The 24,127-nt window shown below is 42.6% G+C and overlaps 1 protein-coding gene across 1 annotated transcript; it reads left to right on the top strand.

Moving 5' to 3' along the window:
• The first annotated feature begins 283 nt into the window (after window positions 1-283).
• ABHD17C (abhydrolase domain containing 17C, depalmitoylase) lies at window positions 284-24,127 on the top strand. Its single transcript, XM_081839280.1, has 3 exons — window positions 284-2,055; window positions 17,520-17,699; window positions 22,614-24,127. The coding sequence occupies exons 1-3, from the start codon at window positions 1,535-1,537 to the stop codon at window positions 22,831-22,833; spliced, it is 921 nt and encodes a 306-aa protein (XP_081695406.1). The 5' UTR covers window positions 284-1,534; the 3' UTR covers window positions 22,834-24,127.

Below are 24,127 nucleotides of genomic sequence, written 5' to 3'. Positions count from 1 at the left end.
CAACAGCCGCAGTCACGGCTTATTACACCTGCGCCAATCCAGGGGGCAGAAGAGAGTTTATGGCGCTTAGAACTCTATGGTTGAGAGGAACGGGGCGTGTGGAGGGGGGGAAGGTAAGGGGCGCGGGGAGCGCATGCGCACGCCGCCGTCGGCCCACGCTCCTCATTGGTCCGCCCGGCTCCTCGCTCCCTCGCGCTATCGCGCTCTTCCTCTCCTCCGCCGCCGGCCGCGGCAGGGTCCGCTTATAGAGATACAGCGGAGTGAGGGTCAAGAGGGGGGGCGGGCCTTAACCCGGAAGTGGTGTCGCAGGGGGGAGGGGGGAGGTGGTGAGGGAAAAAGAAGAGGACGAGGAGGGACCCGAGACGTGATGATGGCCGCCGCCGGCAGCTCCGTGTGAGAGCCCTCATTCGACCCCCCGGCCTCTCTTTCCCCCCAAAGTGGACCTGCCCGCCTCAGGGAAGCAGCCGCGGCCGAGCGGGAACGGGGCGACTCTCCATCCCCTGACTGACTGACTGACTGACAGGCAGACACTCAGACTTCCAGCTGTTCCCCTGCGGGCTTTGGCCTTCTCCTCCTGCTGCTGCTGCCCTGCTCTGCTAGGCGTCCCCTCGAGGCCTCCGTCAGTGTAGGGGGAGCAGTTGGGAGGTCGCGAGCGTGTTGTTTGTGGCCTGGTTAGGTCTTCAGTGTGGGGAGGGAGGCGGAAGGGGGGCGTCCTAGTGAGCTCAGGTGTTTGGGGAGGTTCTCCTTTGAGGAGGGAGAGGCTGAGGGGTCTGCAGGAAGGGGGGGGAAGGTTTTCCCTTTTTGAGGTTGGGACAAGTGGGCTTCAACCGATTAAGGGGCGAGGCTCCTTAGAGACCCTGTGGGACTCTATAGAAGGGAAGGTTTTCAGATTAGGGCTAGGTAGATATTGGGAAGAACTGGAAAGGTCTTTTTTATCTGGAGAGTTCATGGTCTTCGGTTTGAAGGGGAATTGTGTTGTTTTTTTTAAAGGGGGGAGGACCACGTATTTTGGCTGAGCTCTGGGAGGGGCTTCTTCTACCCATTCAGTTCAGATAGATCTGTATAGCACAGGTCAGGAGAGCAAACCCTTGTGGTGTGTTTCAGGTTCCTTTGGTGACAAGATTGTATTGGGGTCATGCAGGGTTTCCGAATCTGGGTTAGGTGACAGTTTTAATGCTGGGAGGCGAGGAGGGCCTGGTAGCGCATGAGGTGGAGGGTCTTACAGGGTGTAAAGATTGAACTTAAGCGGCTTCACGTTGCTGGAAGAAAGAAGCATTTTGTGAGGGCTTGGGTGGGAGGCAATTTTCAAGGAGCTATAGAGAATGGTGTTGAATTTTGGGTGTCGTCTTGGGTTTCCCTGCAGGTAGTTGGTTTGTTGGGTGTAGAAGACTAGTAGTAGTCTAGTAATTAGACTGGTAGTTAATGAAACGGGTTGCAATTAGCCTGTGTAGCTTGGGGTGAGACAGTTCATCCCGTATCCGCTGTGAATTTCCCTCCATCTCTCCTTGGTGCGGTTCTCCATCAAGCGCCTCTGATGCCAGAACAAGGCCCCAGAATGAACGGTTTCTCTCTGGGCGAGCTATGTTGGCTCTTCTGCTGCCCACCTTGCCCCAGCCGCATAGCTGCCAAGCTGGCTTTTCTGCCCCCAGAGCCCACGTACACTGTGATGCAACCAGAACAGCAGGAAGGTGGGGCTGCTGCAGTGGGGACGCCGACAGGTAGCTGCAGCCTGCACTTGACTGAGCGGGCGGACTGGCAGTATTCCCAGAGAGAGCTGGATGCCGTGGAAGTCTTCTTTTCACGCACAGCCCGGGATAACCGGCTGGGATGCATGTTTGTACGCTGTGCTCCTTCTAGCCGGTATACACTGCTGTTCTCCCATGGCAATGCTGTTGACCTGGGCCAGATGTGCAGCTTCTATATTGGTCTAGGCTCCCGCATCAACTGCAATGTTTTCTCGTATGATTACTCTGGTTATGGAGTGAGCACTGGTAAACCATCTGAAAAAAACCTTTATGCAGACATCGATGCAGCTTGGCAGGCCCTCAGAACAAGGTAAATAGCTGTTGGGTAAACATGCCCATGAAAATGGTGGAGGGTATTTCTGATTTCTTTGGGGCTGCTTGCTTGACACAATACTTTTCCCTTGTTGTGGAATCACTGTAAACTGGCCTCCTTTGATGCAGTAAAGGTCTCCACCCGTTTTTTGTGATGATTAGTTAGATGACCTCAGAATCATACAAGCTTCTGTTCAAGGGAGTTTATGTTCCTTGAATGGCAGCCCCCCATGCTGTTTAGCAAATCTCTCCTGAAACTGAGAGGGTGTTCAAAAACAACTTGTAGCATAGTATTGCGAGCTACGGTTGGAGTGGTGGGGAATGCTGGGGGTCTTAATTGAACCTAACCTATCTTTAGATCCTAGATTTTGGAAGGTGGTGGTATTCTTGACTTGCTGCTCTGATCATGGAGCAAGAAAATGCTCAATGTAAAAACATGGAATTAAGAAACATAAGGGAAGCCCTGCTGGATTTAGGCCCATCTAGACAAGCACCTTGTCCTCATAGTGACTACCCAGATGTGCATGGAAATCCCACAATCAGGCCTTAAGTGCAATAGCCACATGTGATTTCTGGCAACTGCTATTCAAACACATACTGCTTCCAACAGTGGAGATAGAACATAGCTTGTTGTATGTACTCATGACAGCTAAATGGTACAGGAGAACAGTAATGGCTAATTATTATACATCATGGTTTCTTTGTATTCTTGGACAGTGCAACAGGGTAAAATATGACATTTTAGAATGCTAGTAGCATTACCAAGGATTAAATGTACCAGTTGCATCATTGCATACTATGATGCAGCTTCAGCACTGAGGTGAGTATGGGAGTACCAGAGCTGGTGTGCTGCACTCTTCAGAGTTCTTAATCTATTTAGTACGTGATGAACTTATGCAGAGACCTTTCACCCACACAGTCTGTCTATTTTTAAAAGATCCAAAGTTCAGGTACATTTGATAACTACCTATAACAAGGAAGTTTCTATCAGTGTTTGTTTCTAGGACTTTGTCTTTACTTTAGATTTAGTTCTTGGCAGGTAGTTGATGGTTTCGTTTTGAGTATTTGCTCCAATGAAGCCAAGATGGATCTTGCCCTCAATGCAACTTGTTTGATTTGGGGCTAATGCTGAGTAGATACTGTATAGTTTTGAGCATAAATGTTGAAAGACTGTGCTAGATTGGCTGCTGGCTGAGAACACCAGTTACTTGGAGGTAGGAGTCAGAGGCAGTATGCTTCGGATTACCAGTTGCTGGAAAGTTAAGGAGTGGCAAGTGCTGTTGTGCTCAGGTCCTACTTGTGGACTTTCCATAGGCATCTGGTTGACGGCTGTGAGAATATGATGCTGGAAAAGAAGGGCCGCTGGCCTGATCAAACAGCCTTTTCTTATATTCTTATGTGTCTAACATGTTTCCTTACAGTTTCTCAGTACTGTATACAGACTTTTCACTCGCAAATGGAAACCAGTTTAATGTCTTGTAATTTTGTTCTCTGTGAAAAAAAGTGAACAAGTTCTTGACTTTGCTTTGTTTACTGTCCCAAGCATTTAAATCAGGTAGGGGGAACCTGTTGCACTCCAGATGTTGTTGGTCTCCAGCTTGCACCATCCTCAGCCAGCGTGGCCAATGGTCAGTGATGATGGGAGTTGTAAGCCCAAAACATCTGAAAGGCCAAAAGTTCCCCATCTCTTTATTTAAACCCTGTTAAACTGGGAGGCTCTTGAACCCATCATTGCATGTGGAAACCCAGGTTGTATAAATGACTAAAAGTGTTCTTCTTCCCCGTTCCTCCCTCCAAACAAACATACTTATCCTGATGAGACAACTGTGACCTTTCAGCTCAGAATGATTTGTTTTCACCTTTATGGGCTTGAGATTTGACTAGTGGGAGAGGTTGTCTTCAAATACATGTCATTTTGTCTTAAGTTTGTTGTCAATCCCAAAGAAAGCTAATCTAACCCAGGAAGCATGTTCCCCATGAACAGAATAATCAGTTTGGTAATTAACACAGGTTATGCGTGTGTTTGATGTAATAAGAAACACTGATAATCCATTCAGTTTGAGAAGAGGCTAACTGAGCTAGGGAGGCTCTGTGTCTTAATTGAAAGTGAACGTTCAGGGAGGGATGGAATTTGAACAATATTAGAGGGCAGAAAGGAGCCCATAGGGAATTTGGGACTGGATTCACGAGGAAGGACATTTGGCCACTGAAACATCTCAAATCTGTGCAGTCTTGTCTTGAGTATGTGGCAGTGGGGTGTATTAAAACAATTGTGTGTCACATTTTTCCTATGAATGGCACGCAAGCTACTAGCTAAAGACAGAGGCTGCATTCACATTTTTAAAGGAAGCTATCTTGCTAATATGGCCTTTTTGTTTTTATATGATTCTTTGGCATTTGGTGAATGTACTGTTAGAAGCCGGTTTCTGAGATCTGGTAAATTTGTTTTTTTGTAAAGTTCTGTGCCTAATTTCCTCTAGTCATTCTTGGTACTTTATTTTAAGATTCATGAGCAGGTTTGATGGACCCATGTACTGTTCATTGGCATCAAATCTTGATCTGGTGATTTAAAGTGGCCACACACCTTTCTGGCTTAAGCTGTTTAAAGGGCCACCTTTGGTACTAGCCTGCCTGTGCTTTGAGATGGGCCTTGGGGGCTTTACTGGCCTGCCAGCCGGTGAGTTCTCATTGGGGTAGATGGACATGAGAGAGATGGTATTATCAGCAGTAGCCCTACAGTTACGGAATTATCTCCCAGGTGGTGTATATAAGACACCTTGTATGCAAGCCTTCAGGCAGGCACTAAGTTATTTCAGGTTGCATTTTCTAAATAAGTGCTGTGATCCTATTGATTTTTAGTGATGTTTAAATGGGCTTTAAAAGCAATGGTGTGTGACTGGTTTTATGACTTAGCTGGGTTGTGTTTTTTTCACGTTGTAAATTTTGGGATTTGTAATTGTATTTAGTCTTGTAGAAGCCAATTTCTGAGGACATTTGTTCTAAAAAGCAGATTATAAATGTAAATGCATAAATAGAATGTAAATGCTTTCCCACTGAAAGTTCCTTGTCTAGCAACCTTCACTTGTGCAGCATTAAAGGCTTAATTTAATTTAGGTCACACTGCCTCAATTTGTTTCGAAGAATGGAATACTTGGATATATGAGTTTAAATAGTATGTTTTGATTGTGTGAGGAAATTCTTGATATGAAAAGTAATCTCATAACAAAATTGCCTGCTGTAATAGATTTTTGTTTGTAGGCTTATGGTGTGTTTCAATAATACCTCTTAATGACATTATGTGAACAAGGGAAGAGCATTTCAGCCTGACTTGGAGAAAATTAAATCCGGCTTTCGGCCAAGGTGTACAGTTAACTACAATCTACTTAGGATTTTTTACATTGCATTCTTGAATGCATTTGAATTCTTTGGGACTTTAACAATTGCCTCTTTCTTTCTACTGCAGACAATATAAAATGGCATCGTATTCATTATTTGAGATTGTGATCTTTAACGTCTTGACTAAACTCTGCATCTGGTTTTCAGTGAGTGGAAAATAATTTTGGTAGAAATATAAAAGTACCTTAGGCTAGCTGTGTTATTGTGCATAAATGATGGCTAAATAGGTGCCTATTGCCTATTCTTTGTCTCCTCCCACCCCTCGTAATAGACCAACAGCTTGTACTTAATTTTCTTCCATACTTAGCATTTATATATAACACAGATTATGCATTTAATTGCTCAACTAAATTTCCAGAAATTCATTATGCATGTAATCATTCCATTGAGATCTCCCAAGTTGAATAGTAATAAATAGAAGAGTGATAACCCCTTAAGACATCTGGCCTATATTTTTGTTACAGTTAAAGCTGCAGTCCTGTATACACTTACCTGGCAGTAAGTCCCATTGAATTCAGTGGCACTTAGCTTCTTCTGTGAATACATCTATAAGATTACACTGAATATGTCGGTTTTTAAAAATTAAATGCACGTACTTACTTGGAGCTGTACCTAGTTCCCTATGACTAGTAACAATCTCTTGCAAGCAACCAAACAGGGAAACTTTTGCAAATCAGAGAACTGGTTCTTTCCCCCCTTTGTGGCATCAGTCTGTCATAAATCAGTAATATAAGTGCAGGTGGGCTACTAAACCTTTGTGGAATCTTTCAAGGCTGCTTGATATAAGTGCTAACAAAACTTATTATAAAGTTAAAAGTAAGCCACCAGCCATTCACATTGTCAAGGCATTAAAACAGGTGTGGGGGGCCCTTGTAGTCCTCAACGTGATTGTTCATCCCAGATCATCGGCGAGGCTTCCTAGGGCTGATGAATGCTGGAATCCAATAACATCTGGAGTGCCACAGGTTTCCAATTCCTGCAATAGAGGGCGAAAAGCCTTAACTCTTCTTTTTAATGAACTGAGAAAGGACTTTAAAAACAAACTCAAAATTTCCTAATTAAGCATGATACCAACTGGTTGCTTAAACAACATATTAGCCAGGTCTAAATTGAGCATTTATTTTGGGCTATAAATAAGTCCTTTGGTCATAAAACTTAAAAATATTCTATAGTGCAAGGGGAAAGATAGCAAGGCTACTAAGGAAGACGATTTGCTTGGAGTACAGTTTTAAATTCATTTATTTGGAAATGTCCCATTTCAGAATTTCTGCGAAGTAAACATTCATAAAATTCTATTGTAGGTATTCAGAACTTTCCAGTAGCAAAGTCTGGTGGTTAATGGACAGATCAGTGTTTTCCTATGAGATGGAAAGAAAATGATCACCATGTTATCCGGTGATGAATATTTATGATTCTGCTTCTATGAAATGGAGTATAATATAGAGCTCAGGTAGTTCAAGGTATAAAATAAATGGAACCAGGACTCTTTGCAAGTCCTGACTAGTGGTTACACATGGTTGGGGTCAGTCTAGCTCTAACACTGCACCTTGGTTAACTGTAAGCAGGGAAGAGACTGCAGCATGTTTCCCATTTCCTAACCATGGTTAAATGGTAATAGAATTGTTGGAAGGGACCCTGAGGGTCATCTAGTCCAACCCTCTGCAATGCAGGGATCTTAACATGCAGTTCCCTATTCAATTCAAAACCATCCCAGACCCTGCATAGCTTTCCAAATGTGCTAGCAGTTTTATTGCTGCCCCATAGCCTATTCTCGCATCCACACCAGACCTAAAAAGAAACACGACAGGCAAGCTCTTAAGTCTTGTTGCAGCAAAAACTTGTTTGCGTGCTAAATTAGTAGAAAGGCTAGTCCCTGTGGTTTTTTAATAACAGGTTTGTGCCGTAGCATGTTAACCTGCCGCATGCCAAGAGGGCACAAAGCAGTTTTCAGAAGCACTTGAAGTTGTGGCATGGGGAAAAACAGACTGTGCCAGCTTCATAATATCCCTTCCAAATGATACCAAAGGAGGTTACGGCCCTTAAGTGTGTGGAAACAAAAACTAGGCTTTAGTCATTTCTGCTGGTCTTACTTTTGAAGTACCAAGAGGTTGTTAGAAACCAACATAGAAACAAATACAGCTTGCAATATATGAGTGTTGTAGTGTGTTTCAGATCTAAGGATTTGGGTTCAGTTGCTGTCACTAAGGCAACTCAGCCAAGTGTTCTTCCACAAGCGCAGTATGGCTGTCAAAATACAATCCTGTAGTGGGGAAGGAGAGACACCATGTAGCTGCTGAAGCTCTTTTGCCATGGTCCCATCCATACTACCGTGTGTTGCAAGCTAAATCAGACATTGCCAAGTAGGGTAGGCTGTGCATGTTGGCATAGCCATGTTCATTTTAATAATAAGTGCTTCATGTGCCCCTGTACCCCTGAAGCACAGTACAGACAGGAATGCGACCATGTTGGCACCATGCCATCCTGCCTAAAGCTACACTAGTGGCCAGAATTGTGGAAACGTTTTGGAGAAAGTGTATTTTCGAAGTTTGATGGCTCTTAACACCACTTTCTTTTGGAGTCATACCATCAAATTATATATCAATGGAAAGATAATTGAATGAAGAATGTAATGCAACAAAGTTTGTTCAATTACCTGTATTCTATCAAAGCCAGATGACACCTGATTGGCTGTCTAAACACTCCTGTTTCTGGTTATTTGGCAATATCTTTTGAAAGAATACAGATAATTGAACAAACTTTGTTGCATTACATTCTTCATTAAATTATCTTTTCATTGATATATAATTTTATGGTTTTACTCCAAAAGAAAGTGGTGTATGAGCCATCAAACCTCGAAAATACACTTTTTTCAAAAGGTTTCCACAATTTTAGCCACTAGTGTAGCTCCTGTTTTGTGGGTGCCTTACTGAAGGGAACTTAATGATCTCATGCATCTGTTTTATAGACGGCTTTAAAAAAAGGTGCTGTTTCTTCACTTCTAGGAATTAAGTACTTATTTTCTTCCAGACTTGTAGCCTTTTTATTCATCATGGAATAAATTGATTGTGTCGCATACACAGTAGCTGACCATTAAATGTACATCAGGAAATAGCTGAGATGGCTGATTTTAGGCCTCAAAGAGATGGGTCCTAGAGAGTGAACTTTTGCCCTTCCAGCTGGTAGTAGATCTCATTAACTGAGTTGTAATTGTTTATAGCTGAATTTTGTTTCTGTTTTTTTGTCTAGAGTCCTGGATTGGGGCTCATCTTGTTTCTGCTCTGCAGACTGGGCATTGTCTAAAATCTCTCAACTGCACCTTGCATACAGTAACTCACTAGAAATCTGCAGCTCTAGTACAACAGCCTGCAAACTGTAGGAGAGCCATGTGCTTTTGACCAGCTTGATTCCTCAAGCATTCAAGTTGCCTAGATACAAGTTTCTGAAAATTGCTGGATTGGATATCTTGGCGAGGTCTGCATCCGGTTTCAAATGCCTAAATACTCTAGGACCGTAACTTCAGATTGCAGCCAGGCTGACTTGATAGGACCAGTGTGGTTTTGTTTTAAGGTAGCTTGACGGGAACTTTGTGTAACTGAATACACTTCCTACCTGTAAATACCCTTGCTTGTCACAGGCTGCTGTGAGCCACTTAAGGAAGGTAGGGGAGCTTCAGAGATTGCAATGTGAGTGCAGTTTATGACTGCAGAAAACAACACTACTTTGCAGGTGGCAGAGGAAAGTAGGAACTGCCTTTGGCTGGTAGGCTACATTTGGCTTGTGGGCAACAAGTTGGGCAGACCTTCTGCAGCATACTTAGGATTTCCTAGTACTTGTATGGAATGTTCTTTTAAGGATGTAGTAGTTATTCCTTCAGGCCCCCTAGGAAGACATGGGCTCCAATTTTGAATAGCAAGGTGGGATGGATTAGCACTTTCTGATTAATTGGTAGAATTAACCAGAAATATATTATACAGTGGTACCTTGGTTCTCAAATGGCTTGGCTCCCGAACAAATCAGCTCCTGAACGCCGCAAACCCGGAAGTAGGTGTTCTGGTTTGTGAATGTTTTTCAGAAGCCAAACGTCCAATGCGGCTTATACTTGATTGCAGGAAATTCCTGCAGCCAATCGGAAGCCTGGTTTTCAGACTGTTCGAGAGTTGAACGGACTCTTGGAATGGATTAAGTTTGAGAACCAAGGTACCACTGTACAAGTAATCAAGCTTTACAGTAAAGTGAATCACATATTGGTGAAAACTGATGTCAGAAATGTTAATATGACCAACAAGCATGGCAAGGGTTGGTAACTATTGTTATGGATGGGCGTGGGGTGGGAAAAAGCTTGCATGTTGCCAGAGAGAAGGGGACTAGCACACTAGTCAAAATCTACTATAGTGAGGGTGAAATACTACTAGCAGTACTAAAGGAAATTTGTCCCAAGCTTCTTGCATATAATTATCAGCAGTGGTAGATTAACCATAATTATTCTACAGTGCTTGTGTTGGTCAGCTAATGTTAAAATTCCTGAAAGTATACTGCACAACCAGTGAAGCAAAATGATTCAAGCAAGTATATTGAATGTTATAATTCCAAATCAGTTCTTTAAGTGTCATTGCTTTAGTAGCTAAAACAGCAAGAGCCCCATATGAGAAGATATCAGTATTGTTTATTGTCAGTTAACTCTTATTTTGCTTTGTATTTATATACCTAAACCTAGATTGTGGATTTTTCTTCTTGTAGTATTGAATTTATTCTGTATTTGTTGAATAGTTGGGGTTTTTTTTTTCATTTTTGAAAGTACAGTGATACCTAGGTTTACAGACTTAATCCATTCCAGAAGTCCATCCTTAAACCAAAACAGTTCTTAAACTGAGGCGCGCTTTCCCTAATGAGGCCTCCCGCCGCTGGTGCCCTTCCACCATTCAGCTTCTGCTCTTAGACTGAGGTAAAGTTTGCAAACAGGAACACTACTTCTGGTTTTGCGGAGTTCTTAAACCCAATAGTTTATAAACAGGGCAGTTCTTAAACCGAGGTGCCACTGTATTTTGATGTTATGAATGTTTGTTGTAAGCCGCTTTGGGCACAGCTCATTGTTGAAAAGCAGCATATAAGTAAACTTAATCAATTTGCAATAGTATAAAAAAACTTTGGGGGGGGGGCAAACCCTGCTTAATCAGAACTGAACAGGTTGGCTGACTGTTGCATGGATAAAAACTGGATGGGAAGGAAATCCATCATTGTCTGGATATATAATTTCCTGGTTAATATTGAGAGAGGCTATTTTTAAATGTCCTAGGGATAGAAGTGGAAATCACCCATAGAAATCAATTGAGAAATTCAAGATGTTAATTAACTGGGATTGGGCACTTCAGGGCAGAAGACTATCTCTTCCTGGTTTTAGTCTGTTAAGCACCACATTTAGTGGTGGTTGTGTTCTAAGAATAAAAAAATCTACAAAAGTTGCTAGTTCACTTTTTTAAAAAAAATAATCTGCCCACTTATACAGTCTTAAATTGCTATCACAATACCATCTATCTGAAAGGAGAAAAGGCAGCAACTTTTCAGTTGGTAAAAACTGAAACATTTTTTGTTTCAGGCAAATGATCTGGTTACAGAGACTAAGACTGCTACGCATAGGCAGGTTACTAAAGATATTGCATATACATGTGCTCAAAAAAACCATTCTGGTTTCCTGGAGACCCTTGATTTACTTCTACAATGCTTTTTATACTTCTGAATCAAGGGGGGAATATATTCTCAGAGCACTATTTACCATAGGTGAGTGGCTACTTAAAAGCCAGAGAAAGTGTATTTTTATAAGGAATCCAAATAGCAAGACTATTTAGAGACACATGTTTCCTATTTCAGAAAACATCATGAATTCTGTACTTTCCTAAAGATCAGGGAAGATAACTTTGTCCGGGGGTATCTGTTGCAGAAAAATTCCCCAGAGAGTAGCTTTGTATAGAACTCATACACCAATCCAGTTAAAAGTATATAATGGAATGTAGCTCAGCTCTTCTGAATTATTGATACTTCGGTCAGTGAAGGGATTCCTTAGTGACCAGAAAATCCTTGCTGCCTGTGGTAAGTAAGCTTTTCTGTTGCTAACATTCCTTTGCTACAGGGCACGTTTAATTAAATGCAACTAACTCAGTTAAAGTGAATTTAGTGCTCTGTGTGTGGTTTTCTAAATGAAGCTGCGTACATTGATATGATATCAGACGATGTTTATCTTCTCGCTGTTCTTTGGAAAATGAAGCCATAACGTTAGGGAAGTCGTGTAGTAAAAGTTAATTCATGAGACATGCACAATCTCTCTTCTCTTTCCATTTAATTTCCCTCTGACCTTCCCACCATCTGCATAAATGCCTGCCAATTTTGGAATACACTTCATTTATCTGAATTGGACTGTGGTCCTTGCAAGTTTACGCCACACTAAATTTGTTAGACTTTAGGGCAGGGGTGGGAAGTCATTTTCACCCCCAGGGCTGCATTTCCTTTTGGGCAGCCTTCCAGGGGCCACATACCTGTGGTGAGGAGGGCCAGAGGCAGAACAACAAATGAGAATGTTATCTTTGTACAGTAGGTTAATTTCTGCAATGTTTCCATACCTCTGTCTGTCTGCCCTCCATCCAGACAAGCAAGAGGCATGATCAGAGTTCAAGAATGCATTTACAGTCAGGCAAAAACATTAATGGAGGGGGGAAAGCAGGACCTGTGAAAGGCATGGCAGTTCCCTTCTGTCTTGCTTATACCACTGTTTCCTCTCTGCTTTACTGTACAACATCTCAGCTACTTGTCTAGAGTTAAAGGGTTAAATCTCTAGGTGTACATTTCACACATAAGACAGGAGTCAAATGAAAAGAAAGTAAAATGAGTGTCTCAACCATTGCATCCTTATTTGTCTGACTTGCAACTTTAAGGAAGAAAATGCTTTGACAGTCTTTCCACCGGAGTCTCCTTCATAGCAGAATAGACAGGCTTCTGGTGCCTCTGTAGCCTCATCACAGCAGGGTTACCTGGTAGCACCAGCAAGGATATTTTTCTTTGAAGCACACAAGTATATTTTGTAGCAAACCAAACTAACTCTTCCATTCATTCGTATCATTAAGAAAAAAAAACACCCAAGCACCGCAGTCATAGTCGTAAAGCCATTAAGCTCTGCATTTACTTCCTAAATAAGCAGCTAGTGTAAATGTGTGTGTTATGCTAACTGCCATAGAGCAAATACACAGGAACTGAGTGCAGTACGCCAAGTTCCGTTTTAATATACCAATGCAGAAAGAACAGCTGTTTTCCATACTTTCTGGTTCTCCCCTGGTCTTGCCATGTGAACTCTGTAGATCTGTGCTGTGCATTCAACACAAGAGAAGCTGCTTGCACGGTCATAGGTTGTTTTTTTTGGGGGGGTGGGGAATTCACTTTCCCTGGTTATTTATAGCAGGAGGCATTCCATGTTTTTGTTCCAAGTCAGTTTGTGGTTTCCTTCTGTTTCCAGCCAGTTCCAGACTTCTGCTTGCTGCCATACAGGTTTCTACCATGGTGTCATTGTGCATCCCCCCCTTCTCTTGCATTGGTAGGTGTGATAAGTGCTCTGCATGGTCTTGTGGTGCTTGCACTGCCACTGGACTCTCTCTTAGTGGTGGCGGTGGTGGTTTGGACGTCATGGTAAAAGTAAGGATTTTCAAGCCTAAGTGGGAACTGTGTATCATCTCTTTTCCTCCCTCTGCACGATGGACCAAAACTGGTTCTGGGCTGCAGCTTTCAATATTAGCAGAACTTAAGCTGCTTCAACATTCTGACCCCTGTGCTTGAGTAGGGCCAGCTGAGGTGGGCTCTCTCAAGATAATTATTGTGAATGTTTGCATTTTTCCGTTTGCCAGTCAAATGAATCCATTCAATCTAGCTCTCTAAAACCTTTGGAGTTCAGGTTAGTTTTGTTGTACAGATACAGTTGAAAATTGCCGTAGACTTTTTCAAGATTGGCTTACTTAGAAGAGCCTAACTTAGTGTACAGATTTGACTGGCTATTTCCTGATTATACATTATCATTCCCATGCCACGGATTCACATTTTGATAGTACCTTAAAAACCTGTAGAGGGTGTGGGGCAAAAGACACTTGCCTGTGGCCAGCTCTCTATGTCATCAGTAACAAAGTCAAAACAGCTGGGGGGTTTTTATACAAAGAAAATGTTGTGGCAACAGAGATGGCATAGACATTTGAATGTGGACATTGTGTTTATACTGTCTCAAGGACGAGGATGGTTCAGCAAGAAAACCTAGTAATTTTTAATTTTAAATGCTGTTTCCATTAACCCATGGGTCACAAATGCTTTTAAAACGTACAGTAGGCACCAACAACCAGCAGATCAGGGCTAAATCTGACCCACCTAAGAAGTGCTGTCCAGTTCCCTTAGTCCAGGGCTGGGTAACCTGTGGCCCTCCAGATGTTTTGGATTAATCCAGCAAAACCTAGAGGGTCATGGGCTCCTCATACCTACCTTAGCCAATCCAGAAGCATGTGTTTATGTGTGGTGGGGAGGGGTCTTTTATATATATAATTGATTTATCATAAGCATATATACAAGCACATAACTGTACAAAAAATAACAGAACTGTACACAGAGCATAATCAGTATTAATTTTTTTTACAGAGATGCAATTCCATATAGCTAAGATTTTAAGATGAGTCTATATAGCCCAGCCTCAATGAAGAGTGAGTCATGGGAGGAGGAGTAATGTGATTCTCCCTTACATAACTCAAAACCAGCAACCAGACCACATCAAACTGTCTGATTTAGTTTTGCCACAAACTATGAATTAACATCTGTTCAGATTAAAGCAATGTTCCATATACAGTAGTATTTTGGATCTTGAACGACTTGTGAGTTGAATGTTTTGGGTCCTGAACCCAGAAGTGATTGTTATGGTTTGTGAATGTTCTTTGGAACCCGAATGTCCGTTGTGACGTCCGTGGGCTCCAATCGGAAGCTGTGCCTTGGTTTCTGAACTGTTTTGAAAGTTGAACGGACTTCTGGAACAGATTCCGTTCGGCTTCCAAAGTACGACTGTATTGGTAAAGCATGCTTCAGGCATAGGAACTTTAGATTGTTTCTAATCTGGCTGCTGATAGTGACATAAGTACTAGAGTTTTATAAGTTATGGGAGGATTAGCATAATTTGATAAAGAAAGAAGGGATCTGGAGGCAAATGTTGTTGAGTAATAGTCACTATCATTGAGAAAACCCAGGTCCAGAATTATTGACTCTCCTTACATTCCCACCACAAATGAATGAATGAACCCTTTCCCCACACCCCATCCAACAAGAAGGAGACACAGTATTCATAGTATGGAAAGGTGTCTAGTGCTGTCACACAATGACTTTAAGAATGGCCGAAATGGATTTAATAGGGGGGCTTCACCCATAATCAATCCCATTGTGCCTCATTGTATGGGTTCTGTGGCCTTGAGACTGACTATAGCAGTCTCTTTTGCAGAGATGGCTCTCCCCCTGCTGTGACTTCAGTAAAACTTGTTTCTGACTCGGAGTAAATAGGGCAGAAACACTGTTTTTCAAGAGGAGAATATGAATAAAGGGTATGCTACTCTGAAATAAGCTGTTGATAATTCGTGAGTCTAACCAATATCGGCTAGCAACAAATATTCAGATTCGCAACTTAATTTCCATCAGAGCAACGTGCATTAGGGCATGGCTGGAGGCTTCGAGCTGAATTGCATTGAACCATTCCAAGTGCACCAGAGAATCACAGCAGTCTCTAAACTGAAGAGTGCTTCTGATATTTCTGCAGTTACGGTTCTCAACACCTACAACTTAAAATGTGGATCATTATCATTTAGGGCTGAAAGAGTAAACATTCTTCCTTCAAGTGCATCCCATTGAACTTGCTGAGTTTTAATTACACCTTGGGTTAGGCTATGTGATGGTTATATGTAGATTTGTGGGGTGATTTACACATGCTTGTACACCGCTTGTTGATTTCTCTGCAGTTGATGATAGACAGCTGAATGTGTGAACCGTCACTCCATTGAAAAGCATTGCATTTGAGAAGGTGTGCCAGTTCTGCTGAGGGTTGTTAGCTATGTGACAGCTCCCTCAAACATGCAACTTATCACTTGATATGACAAACACTCAGTTTGTGCACCAGACCAGTGTTTCTGCAGAATTGTGCCAGCTAACCAGTTCCCTGTTTTTTGGAATAAAAAATATGTGTTCAAATGCTGAAAAGAATTATTAGAGGAAGCAATAAAGTACATTGGAGCAATGAACCTTTTGGACCTTTTCCTTCACCCCTTCTACTCTCTGGCTGAACTATGTATAAATAATACCTTGTTCATAACTGCAGCCAGCCTTTCTCAACACACTGTTTAGGATACAAAGCTAAAGAGTAAACTGTAGTATCTTTCCACTGTGCTGCTCCCCCCTTCCATATTTTTTAATGTGCTCTCCATCTGTTGTTTTTGGGACTGTTCTGAGGAGATGATCTTTACAGGAGCAACTCAGTTTCATACCTATAAATTTCAACCTGGACATTCCATTGGGTTTTCTGTTTTTCTCAGAGGCAACAACCCTGTTGATTCAAGGAAGGTATTTTTAGTAGCTACTCTGTAAGTCTCCTTGAAAATGCACTCTCTCTAAGATAGACCACCAAAGAGCTGACTAGGACAGTCTGCTTCAAGCTATACAACGGGTCAAATGTTTTTGTACAGGAGCAGTGCTCTAAAACTTCCTTGTTGAATATTCAGTAGTATCTGGGAAGCTATCTTGTATACCTCTCCCCCCCCAAAAAATCCTGCATTATTGATTATATAAGATATATTTGCTACAATTTTGTCCTGCTTATGGCTATTTACGCTTTATGTAGAATTTATGTAGTTCTTTCTTCACAATGTATCTTCACAACAGCCTTATTAAATGGATAGTGGTTTCCATATTGCAAGCAGGGAAACTGAACAAGGAACAATTATTTGTTCAAAGCCACTCACTGCATTAGTAAAGAATTCTGAGTATTGCTCCTTGATCATAAGTATTGAGAATGGAAGTCTATGTTTTTTAATGCACTTGATTCCCGGAACTTTTTCTTATTGTTGCACTAAGTCAGTTCGCTGTCAAGATCTCCTTTGCTTTCTTGCTTTCCTTTCTTTGCTCAGCTCTCTCTTTGTTTTTCCACCCGCATGTGGGGCTTGGAAACTCCAACAGCTGTGGGGGTTGACCATGCAAATCTTTTGCACTTGGCTGAAACTAAACATCTTTGAGCATCAGCAGTGCAGTTGGTGTCCCTGACCTCAAATGCATTTCTAGTAATGTGGCTATATATTAAATTTGTTTATGCATCAAAGCAGCTGCTTTTCATGGTCCAAGTCAAAATGGCAGGTCTTGTCCAACGGCAGGCTTGATAGTCTCCCACCGTATTTGCTTCCCCATCTACATTCCTGTGTCTGTATCCCAAGTGGGCAAGTGGGTATTTTACATATGAATCATAGAATCATAGAGTTGGAAGAGACCACAAGGGCCATAGAGTCCAACCCCCTGCCAAGCAGGAAACACCATCAGAGCACTCCTGACATATGGTTGTCAAGCCTCTGCTTAAAGACTTCCAAAGAAGGAGACTCCACCACACTCCTTGGCAGCAAATTCCACTGTCGAACAGCTCTTACTGTCAGGAAGTTCTTCCTAATGTTTAGGTTCTTCCTAATGAGCTCTCACACAGAACTGAAAGCAGTAACAAGAGTATTGAACACTTAAAATATCATATATCCAGACAAGTATTCCATATTCCATACAAGACAGGAGTAACCAACATGGTATCCTCCAGATGTTGTGGACTACAACTCCCATAAGTCCCAGCCAGCAACATTTAGAGGGCATCATGTTGGCTGCAAGGACCTTCAAAGTCCCATGAATTGACAGCTTGGAAAAAAAAATCTGAATTTTACATCTAGAGAATAAAAACGCCAGTTCCCCTCTCCTAGAATACCCTTTTTTAAAATAAATGCAAAACAAAGACAAAATACACTTCTCTTTTCCTCTTTTCTGTGTTTACAGGTATGGGGTCAGTCCTGAGAACATCATTCTGTACGGACAGAGTATTGGAACCGTTCCCACTGTGGACCTGGCATCTCGGTATGAGTGTGCCGCTGTAATCCTTCACTCACCCTTGATGTCTGGGTTGCGTGTAGCTTTCCCGGACACTAGGAAAACATACTGCTTTGATGCTTTCCCAAGGTATGTGCAGAACTTGCTCCCAGGAAACCATTGTTCATTTATAATACTTAAATTGGACATGTACCTTTCAAAATGACAACAACTAAGCAAACGCCATGGGTACATTACTTAGCCAAGAGTAGATGTGGTGGCCTCAGGAATATCAGCATATTAGAGGGTAAAAAGCCCCCTGCTCGGTGGTGCTTTGAGGATTTTATCTTCTAGATATATCCTCCATTTAATGTTTATCATGAAGTATGTTGGTGATGATTTAATGAGGGTGGCCTCATTAGGAGACAGCACCTGCAAAGCATGCCAGGAGGGTTCCATGTTCACTGCTTGGCACCTTCACGTTATTTATTAAATTTGTATCCTACCCTTCCTCCCTGAAGGGTGCCCAGGGTGGCAAGTAGCATAAAATCTGCTGAAACCATATCCAGCATACAATAATGAAAATTATCTATAAAAATCACAGCGCCTAGGTGTAACTCTTCCCTTCAAAAGGCCTGGGGAAATAAAAGTGTCTTAAAATTCTGCCTGAAAGTAGTCGGGAGAAGGGGACTGCCAGATTTTCCCTGGGAAAGGAGTTCCAGAGGCGGTGAAGAACAGAAAGTGACCTCTGAGACTGTGGGAAGACGCTGGCAGCCAGAGTTGATCATGCTTGGCAAGATGGGCCAGCATTCTGGGTCAACAGAAATATCTTCAAATGTTCACATATTGCTATATACTTCTTAACTTGAACTGGCATCTTGAGTGCGGATCCATTGCTGACCTTTGCAAACCAAAGGTATTCTGTGTTTCTCCTGTAAATGCTTTTCGCATTTTCCTGTAAATATTGTGGGGTGTGCCTTTTTCCCATGTTGGAGGGAGTGGTGACTGGACTGGACTGGACTGGAGAATTGTGAAGGGGATATGTAGTTCAACTTGTATTGACCTTGAAGGTGAGAATGGTGGGTGTAATTGCATACAACTTGTAGCAGTGATTGAGTATTAGTCAATGACTGGTTACAAAAACCATTTCTACCTCCATAGTAGGCACCCACTTCAGTATGGATGTTCTATTTCCAGCCCCACCTTCAGAATATGAAAAGTCACTTAGCTGAACTGGTTCCTGTGTCTTGTTCTGAGGGAATGCGTAGCACTTAATAAACTCTGCAGTTAGCAAGTTTGAAATGGTCCAGAGCGCAAGCATTTTGGTGGTACAAGATCCACTGAAATGAATGGGCCAAGCTTTGAGGACCGGAGCTGAACTGGAGCAGTTCATCCATTCTTGGAGGGACGTTTCTGGTGGGTTGCGCTGGAATTATGTGCTTTTGCTATCGTGTCTTGGTATAATTCCTCTGCCCTCCTGCCTTTCTAACAGTTACAAATATTTACTATATGACAAATTCTTCCTCTGAACATTCAGGCTTTAAAAAATTATTCACAAGGTTTGGAACAGAGCTTGGATGAAATAGGCCAAGTCAAATAGGAGGTGAAAAACATCAGGGCAGAGACAGCGGAGGTATTATATCATTCACTTTCTCTTTTTGCTTTCTTGAGAGCTGTTTCTTACCAGTGGTCTGAATTCACTTGATCTGTTAAATGCTTTGGTACTTGAACGAATGCCCCCCCCCCGCCCTTGTAAGAGAGAGAAAATTGTTCATTGCAGTTTACACAGAAATCTTTTGTGTTTGCTGATGTCCGATAGTCTCTGTAGATTTCTCTAGCTGCAGAACGGTGTGGTTAGGAATACCAAGTGAGGCTAATGTGCTTTCTGAATGCTGCGTTCCCAAGCAGCTGAGCTGGCAGTGGGATGCCTTCCAGTGGTTTTGCAAGCTGTAAATATTGTTTTGCTGAAATGCCTGATTAGGGATGAATGACACTAATTATGTGAGCACCACAATGGAGAGACTTCCCCCCTCAAGTTTCCTAAAAGTGAGGACTGACAATCTTGCTGTTAAGTCTTTGCATACATAATTTCATTAAGTGTTATTAATACATGTATGGGAGAATCCCACTTGTGGCTGTGTCAAGGATTCCAAAACATAAGTTAGCAAGGGTAAGATACATTTTAAAAGAAATATATATTTGGGGAAGGATCCCTCTGAGTTCTCACTGAATCCTCACACCAGTTCACTACCCTGTTAGAAATAAAAGACATAGAACAGTGGTTCCCAACCTGTGGCTGGCAGACCTCCAGAGGCCTGTGGGGTTATCCCAATGGGTCAGTAGCAGTGGCACAGGACAGTGAGTCCCTTGAGTGGCAGGGTGAAGGCTAGGACAGGACCTGAAGGCTGGGGTGCCAGCAAGGCAGAGGGATGGTGGCGGCTAACTTTGCCCTTCATCTGAGGTGTGTAAGGCACTTGAGTGGCAGGCTTTTTGGTGCAGGGCGTGTCCAGTGCTGCCGTCCATTGGAGGCTCCTTGATCTCCCTCCCTCACCCAGGGTTTGCCCTGCTTGCAGAGTGACTATCCTTCCAAGATGAGTGCAACCCCCATTCTTCATTCCCTTTGGCTTTACCCAACTGCTTCCATGCCACTGGTGCCTCCAACAGAATGATGCATAGTGAAACTGGCTGGCAGAAAAAACGAAAAGGAGCTGCATTGTGGTACAGCAGGGGTAGCTAGCTGGCATCCCGGGTCATGGCTTGGTGGTAGAGAACATCAGAAGAACCTGGCTGCTGGGTCAGGCCAATGGCCAATATGGTCCAGTGCCCTATGGGAAGCCTGAAAGCAAAGTGTGTGCTTTGCATGCAGAGGGTCCCAGGTTTAATCCCTGGTATATCCAAGGAAGGCAGATAAAGTCCCCTGCCTGAAACCATGGAGAGCACGGCCAGTCAGTGTCGACAGTACAAAGCAAAATGGGCACTGGTCCAGCATGGTATAAGGCAGTTTTCTGTGTGCACTCTCCCCAGCACAGCTCCGATCGAATTCCAGTGTGCCTCAACTGTTCACTTCAACATACAGGCAAATATCCTGCTAACCCCCTCCTCCCTGGTGGGAACAGCATCTAAAGTTTTGGCAGAATGCTTGTCTCGTTTCTGCTGTTCTTCTCATTTGCTTCTTGCATGGACATCAGCTGCTGAGTTGCACAAAGAGAGACTTCAGACAGAGACTTTGATGTTGTGCACACTGGTACGGAGAGGGTTAAATGACCCCTTCCCTGTTCCCCATTTCCTGTGGGAGTCAGGATGGACAGCCATTTCTGCCAGCCCCCTTTGCTCAGTTCAGAATATGGCCTCTCTTTAATAAAAGCAATAACCGTGAGCTGACATCCAGCCCTCCATGCTGTCCTCACAGAGAGGGCTGAACATAATATTTTGCTTTCTTCCTCTTTAATGATTCACAAGAGGTTCTTGCATCTCCCGCAACAACTGCCCATGGTTGCATCAGAGAGGCCTGCCTCAGAATCCAAGAACTGCGAGCCTCCGATGACCCCCTTGTATTAATTTTATTTACTTATTTACATTGTGAATTTCCAAAATCCACTGCGTATCTCCAAGTGGCTTCTTAGAAAGAGCAGCTGTAACCTTCCTGCCAGGCACAGTTGGACAGTGTTGGCAGAAAAGAAAGAACAAATGGCACTTTCTTTTTCGGGACATATTGATGGAAAGACACAGAGCGTAAAGCTCTGAACATGAGAGTAGTCTAATTTAACAACAGCAGCATGAACGCTCATCCGGGCTTCAGAAGTGGCCAGGCTGAATTAGCCATTTCTCCTTCTAGAATTCTGGAAACAGATGACAATAATTGTGACTTGTGTATGCCTGTGGCTTTTCAGTTACCTGCCAGGAACCCTTTTCGCTAGAACAGTAGATAAGACCAGTCGTTGAATTAGACCACCGTCCTGCTTCCTCATAATGGTCCACAAGATGTCTCCAGAAAGCAGGGAATGAAGACAGTTGCCCTCTCCTGCTCTCTCTTCCTCCCTCCAGTTGTTTTTTAGAGGTTTTCTACCTCTGAAATATTGAGTTTATATATAGCTGGGCCCTGTTGCCCATTATTGTCTCGGAGCAGGGCCATAGAACACACCTAGTGCTCTCCTGCAGCTGTTTGATGCAAAGGAGCATCTGCAGTGGAAGACGGGATTATCTTTCAGGTGCTGCTGCTGAAGGACCAGGTGCAAATCCCGGGAGTCATTTTCGACTCACAGCTGGTCCAAAATGGAGGTGTAGGTCAATTCTGTGTCCAGGGCAGCTGTCCACCAGCTCCATCTGGTACGCAAGTTAAGACCCTACCTGCCTGCGGACTGCCTTGCCAGAGTGGTGCATGCTCTAGTTATCTCCCACTTGGACTACTGCAATGCGCTCTATGTGGGGCTACCTTTGAAGGTGACCCGGAAACTACAACTAATCCAGAATGTGGCAGATAGACTGGTGACTGGGAGTAGACACCGAGACCATATAACCCCAGTCTTGAAAGACCTACATTGGCTCCCAGTATGTTTCCGAGCACGATTAAAAGTGTCTGTGCTGACCTTTAAAGCCCTAAACGGCCTTGGTCCAATATCCCTGAAAGAGCGTCTCCACCCCCATCATTCAGCCCGGACACTGAGGTCCAGCTCTGAGGGCCTTCTGGCGGTTCCCTCCCTGTGAGAAATGTGGTTGCAGAGAACCAGGCAGAGGGCCTTCTCGGTAGTGGCGCCCGCCCTGTGGAACACCCTCCCATCAGGTGTCAAGGAAATAGACAACTATTTGACTTTTAGAAGACATCTGAAGGCAGCCCTGATTATGGAAGTTTTTAATGTCTGATGTTTTATTGTGCTTTTAATTCTGTTGGGAGCTGCCCAGAGTGGCTGGGGAAACCCAGTCAGATGGACGGGGTTTAAATTACTTATTATTATTATTATTAATCTTTCCCAGAGTTTTCCAAAACAACTATGACAAACTTGGTTTTCTCTGGTTACTGAACTTAACCAGTAATGCTTTTTTGGTTTTTGTCTTTTACATCCTCAGCATTGACAAGATCTCTAAAGTAACCTCTCCCGTCCTGGTGATTCACGGTACCGAAGATGAAGTAATAGATTTCTCGCATGGTTTGGCGATGTACGAGCGATGTCCCCGGGCGGTGGAGCCCCTGTGGGTGGAGGGGGCTGGCCACAACGACATAGAGCTTTATGCACAGTACCTAGAACGACTAAAACAGTTCATATCTCACGAACTCCCCAATTCCTGAAGAAACCTACTTGATCTCTTTTCCTTTTCTTCTTCTTTTTTTTTACCTCAGTTAACTGTGAATGGAAGAATTTACCTGTTTTTGCACATGCATTAACTGGCTTAGCTGTAATAGCTTTATACTATGAATAAATGCCCTCTCATTAGGGTTTATCCAATCAGCTCTCGACTGTCTTTTTATATCAGGAAACTGTTCTAACAGTCACTACTGTAATCCCAATTGTTTTTTTACCTTCAATACGCTAGAAAAGCTGGGAGTTTTAGAAGGGGTGCTAGCTAAACTTGAGGGATACTACTTAATCTAGCAGTTATAATACTTCCAACTTTTTCCCTACCCAACCCTTCAAGTTGCTTGTCTTATAATGTTTTCTTTCTCTTTGAGAAAAAATCTTCCCACAATCTGGAATGCAAGAAATCTGGATGATAGCTTCCTACTGATGTATGGAACCAGTCTAAGAGCATTCTCCATGTAAAATTTCTAACTGTGCTATTGTAACTGGAAAGGTTTTTTTGTGGTGATTTCTCATTGTGTTTTTTTGTTTGTTTTTTTGCCAACCTTACCTTCCTAAGTAAATTAATTAATGAAAATTTCCTGGGGCCACAGATTTCTAAATGGGGCTAATTCTGAAATGACCTTTCACCAGTTTTCTGCATATTTACAAAATATTCCTAAAGGAATAATGACTGAACGGCTAGACCCTTTAATTCTTTTTACTTTTTAAAAAAATGTGTAAATTTACTAAACCCAGTTATTCAGATGATGTTTACACTCTGAATAGAAGCCAACTTTGGCATTTCCTTGTGTAAAGCATTCCTTATAGAGGTTTTTAAAAGTATTGTACATAAGTGTATTTACATTTATGCATAACTCCTGATTGGTAGTTTAAAATTTAAGTCTAGTTAACAAATTCTGGTTTGTATATGAATACATTTTGTTAAAGTTTTTATCCCTGCATTATTTTGCTATTAAAAGTTTTATAAGATTTCCAGGACAACTAAAAATATTTACACATTTGTTTTTGACAAATTTATGTAAGAAACTTTCATTGAAACTGATCCTTTTTGTTTAGGGGAAATTTTTCATTCTCTGACACTGGAATCGCACAGAATATGCAAGACAATTAAATCATTACACTAAGAGGCCTGAGGTTTTTTCCCAAATTGTACGGCCTTAAATGTACTGTAAGCCTCTGATTGTTGTAAAAATGGATTGCGATGGATTATGGTTTGTGTTCTTGTTGCCAGAATGCAACAACAGTGATTGTAATGGAATAAAGGATGCATGGAATAGAGAA

The sequence above is a fragment of the Podarcis erhardii genome (assembly GCF_964252035.2).
Source record: "Podarcis erhardii genome assembly, chromosome: 14".
NCBI lineage: Eukaryota > Metazoa > Chordata > Lepidosauria > Squamata > Lacertidae > Podarcis > Podarcis erhardii.
The sequence above is the reverse complement of the archived record's forward strand: the minus strand, read 5'-3'. Positions and strand labels throughout refer to the sequence as shown.

Bases quoted from the DNA above. Each gene is read 5' to 3' on its own strand.
- ABHD17C (XM_081839280.1), top strand. From the start codon at position 1,535: ATGCCAGAACAAGGCCCCAGAATGAACGGTTTCTCTCTGGGCGAGCTA. The intron at 2,056-17,519 runs GTAAATAGCTGT...CTGTGTTTACAG, and splicing joins TGGCAGGCCCTCAGAACAAG to GTATGGGGTCAGTCCTGAGA. The intron at 17,700-22,613 runs GTATGTGCAGAA...TTACATCCTCAG, and splicing joins TGCTTTGATGCTTTCCCAAG to CATTGACAAGATCTCTAAAG.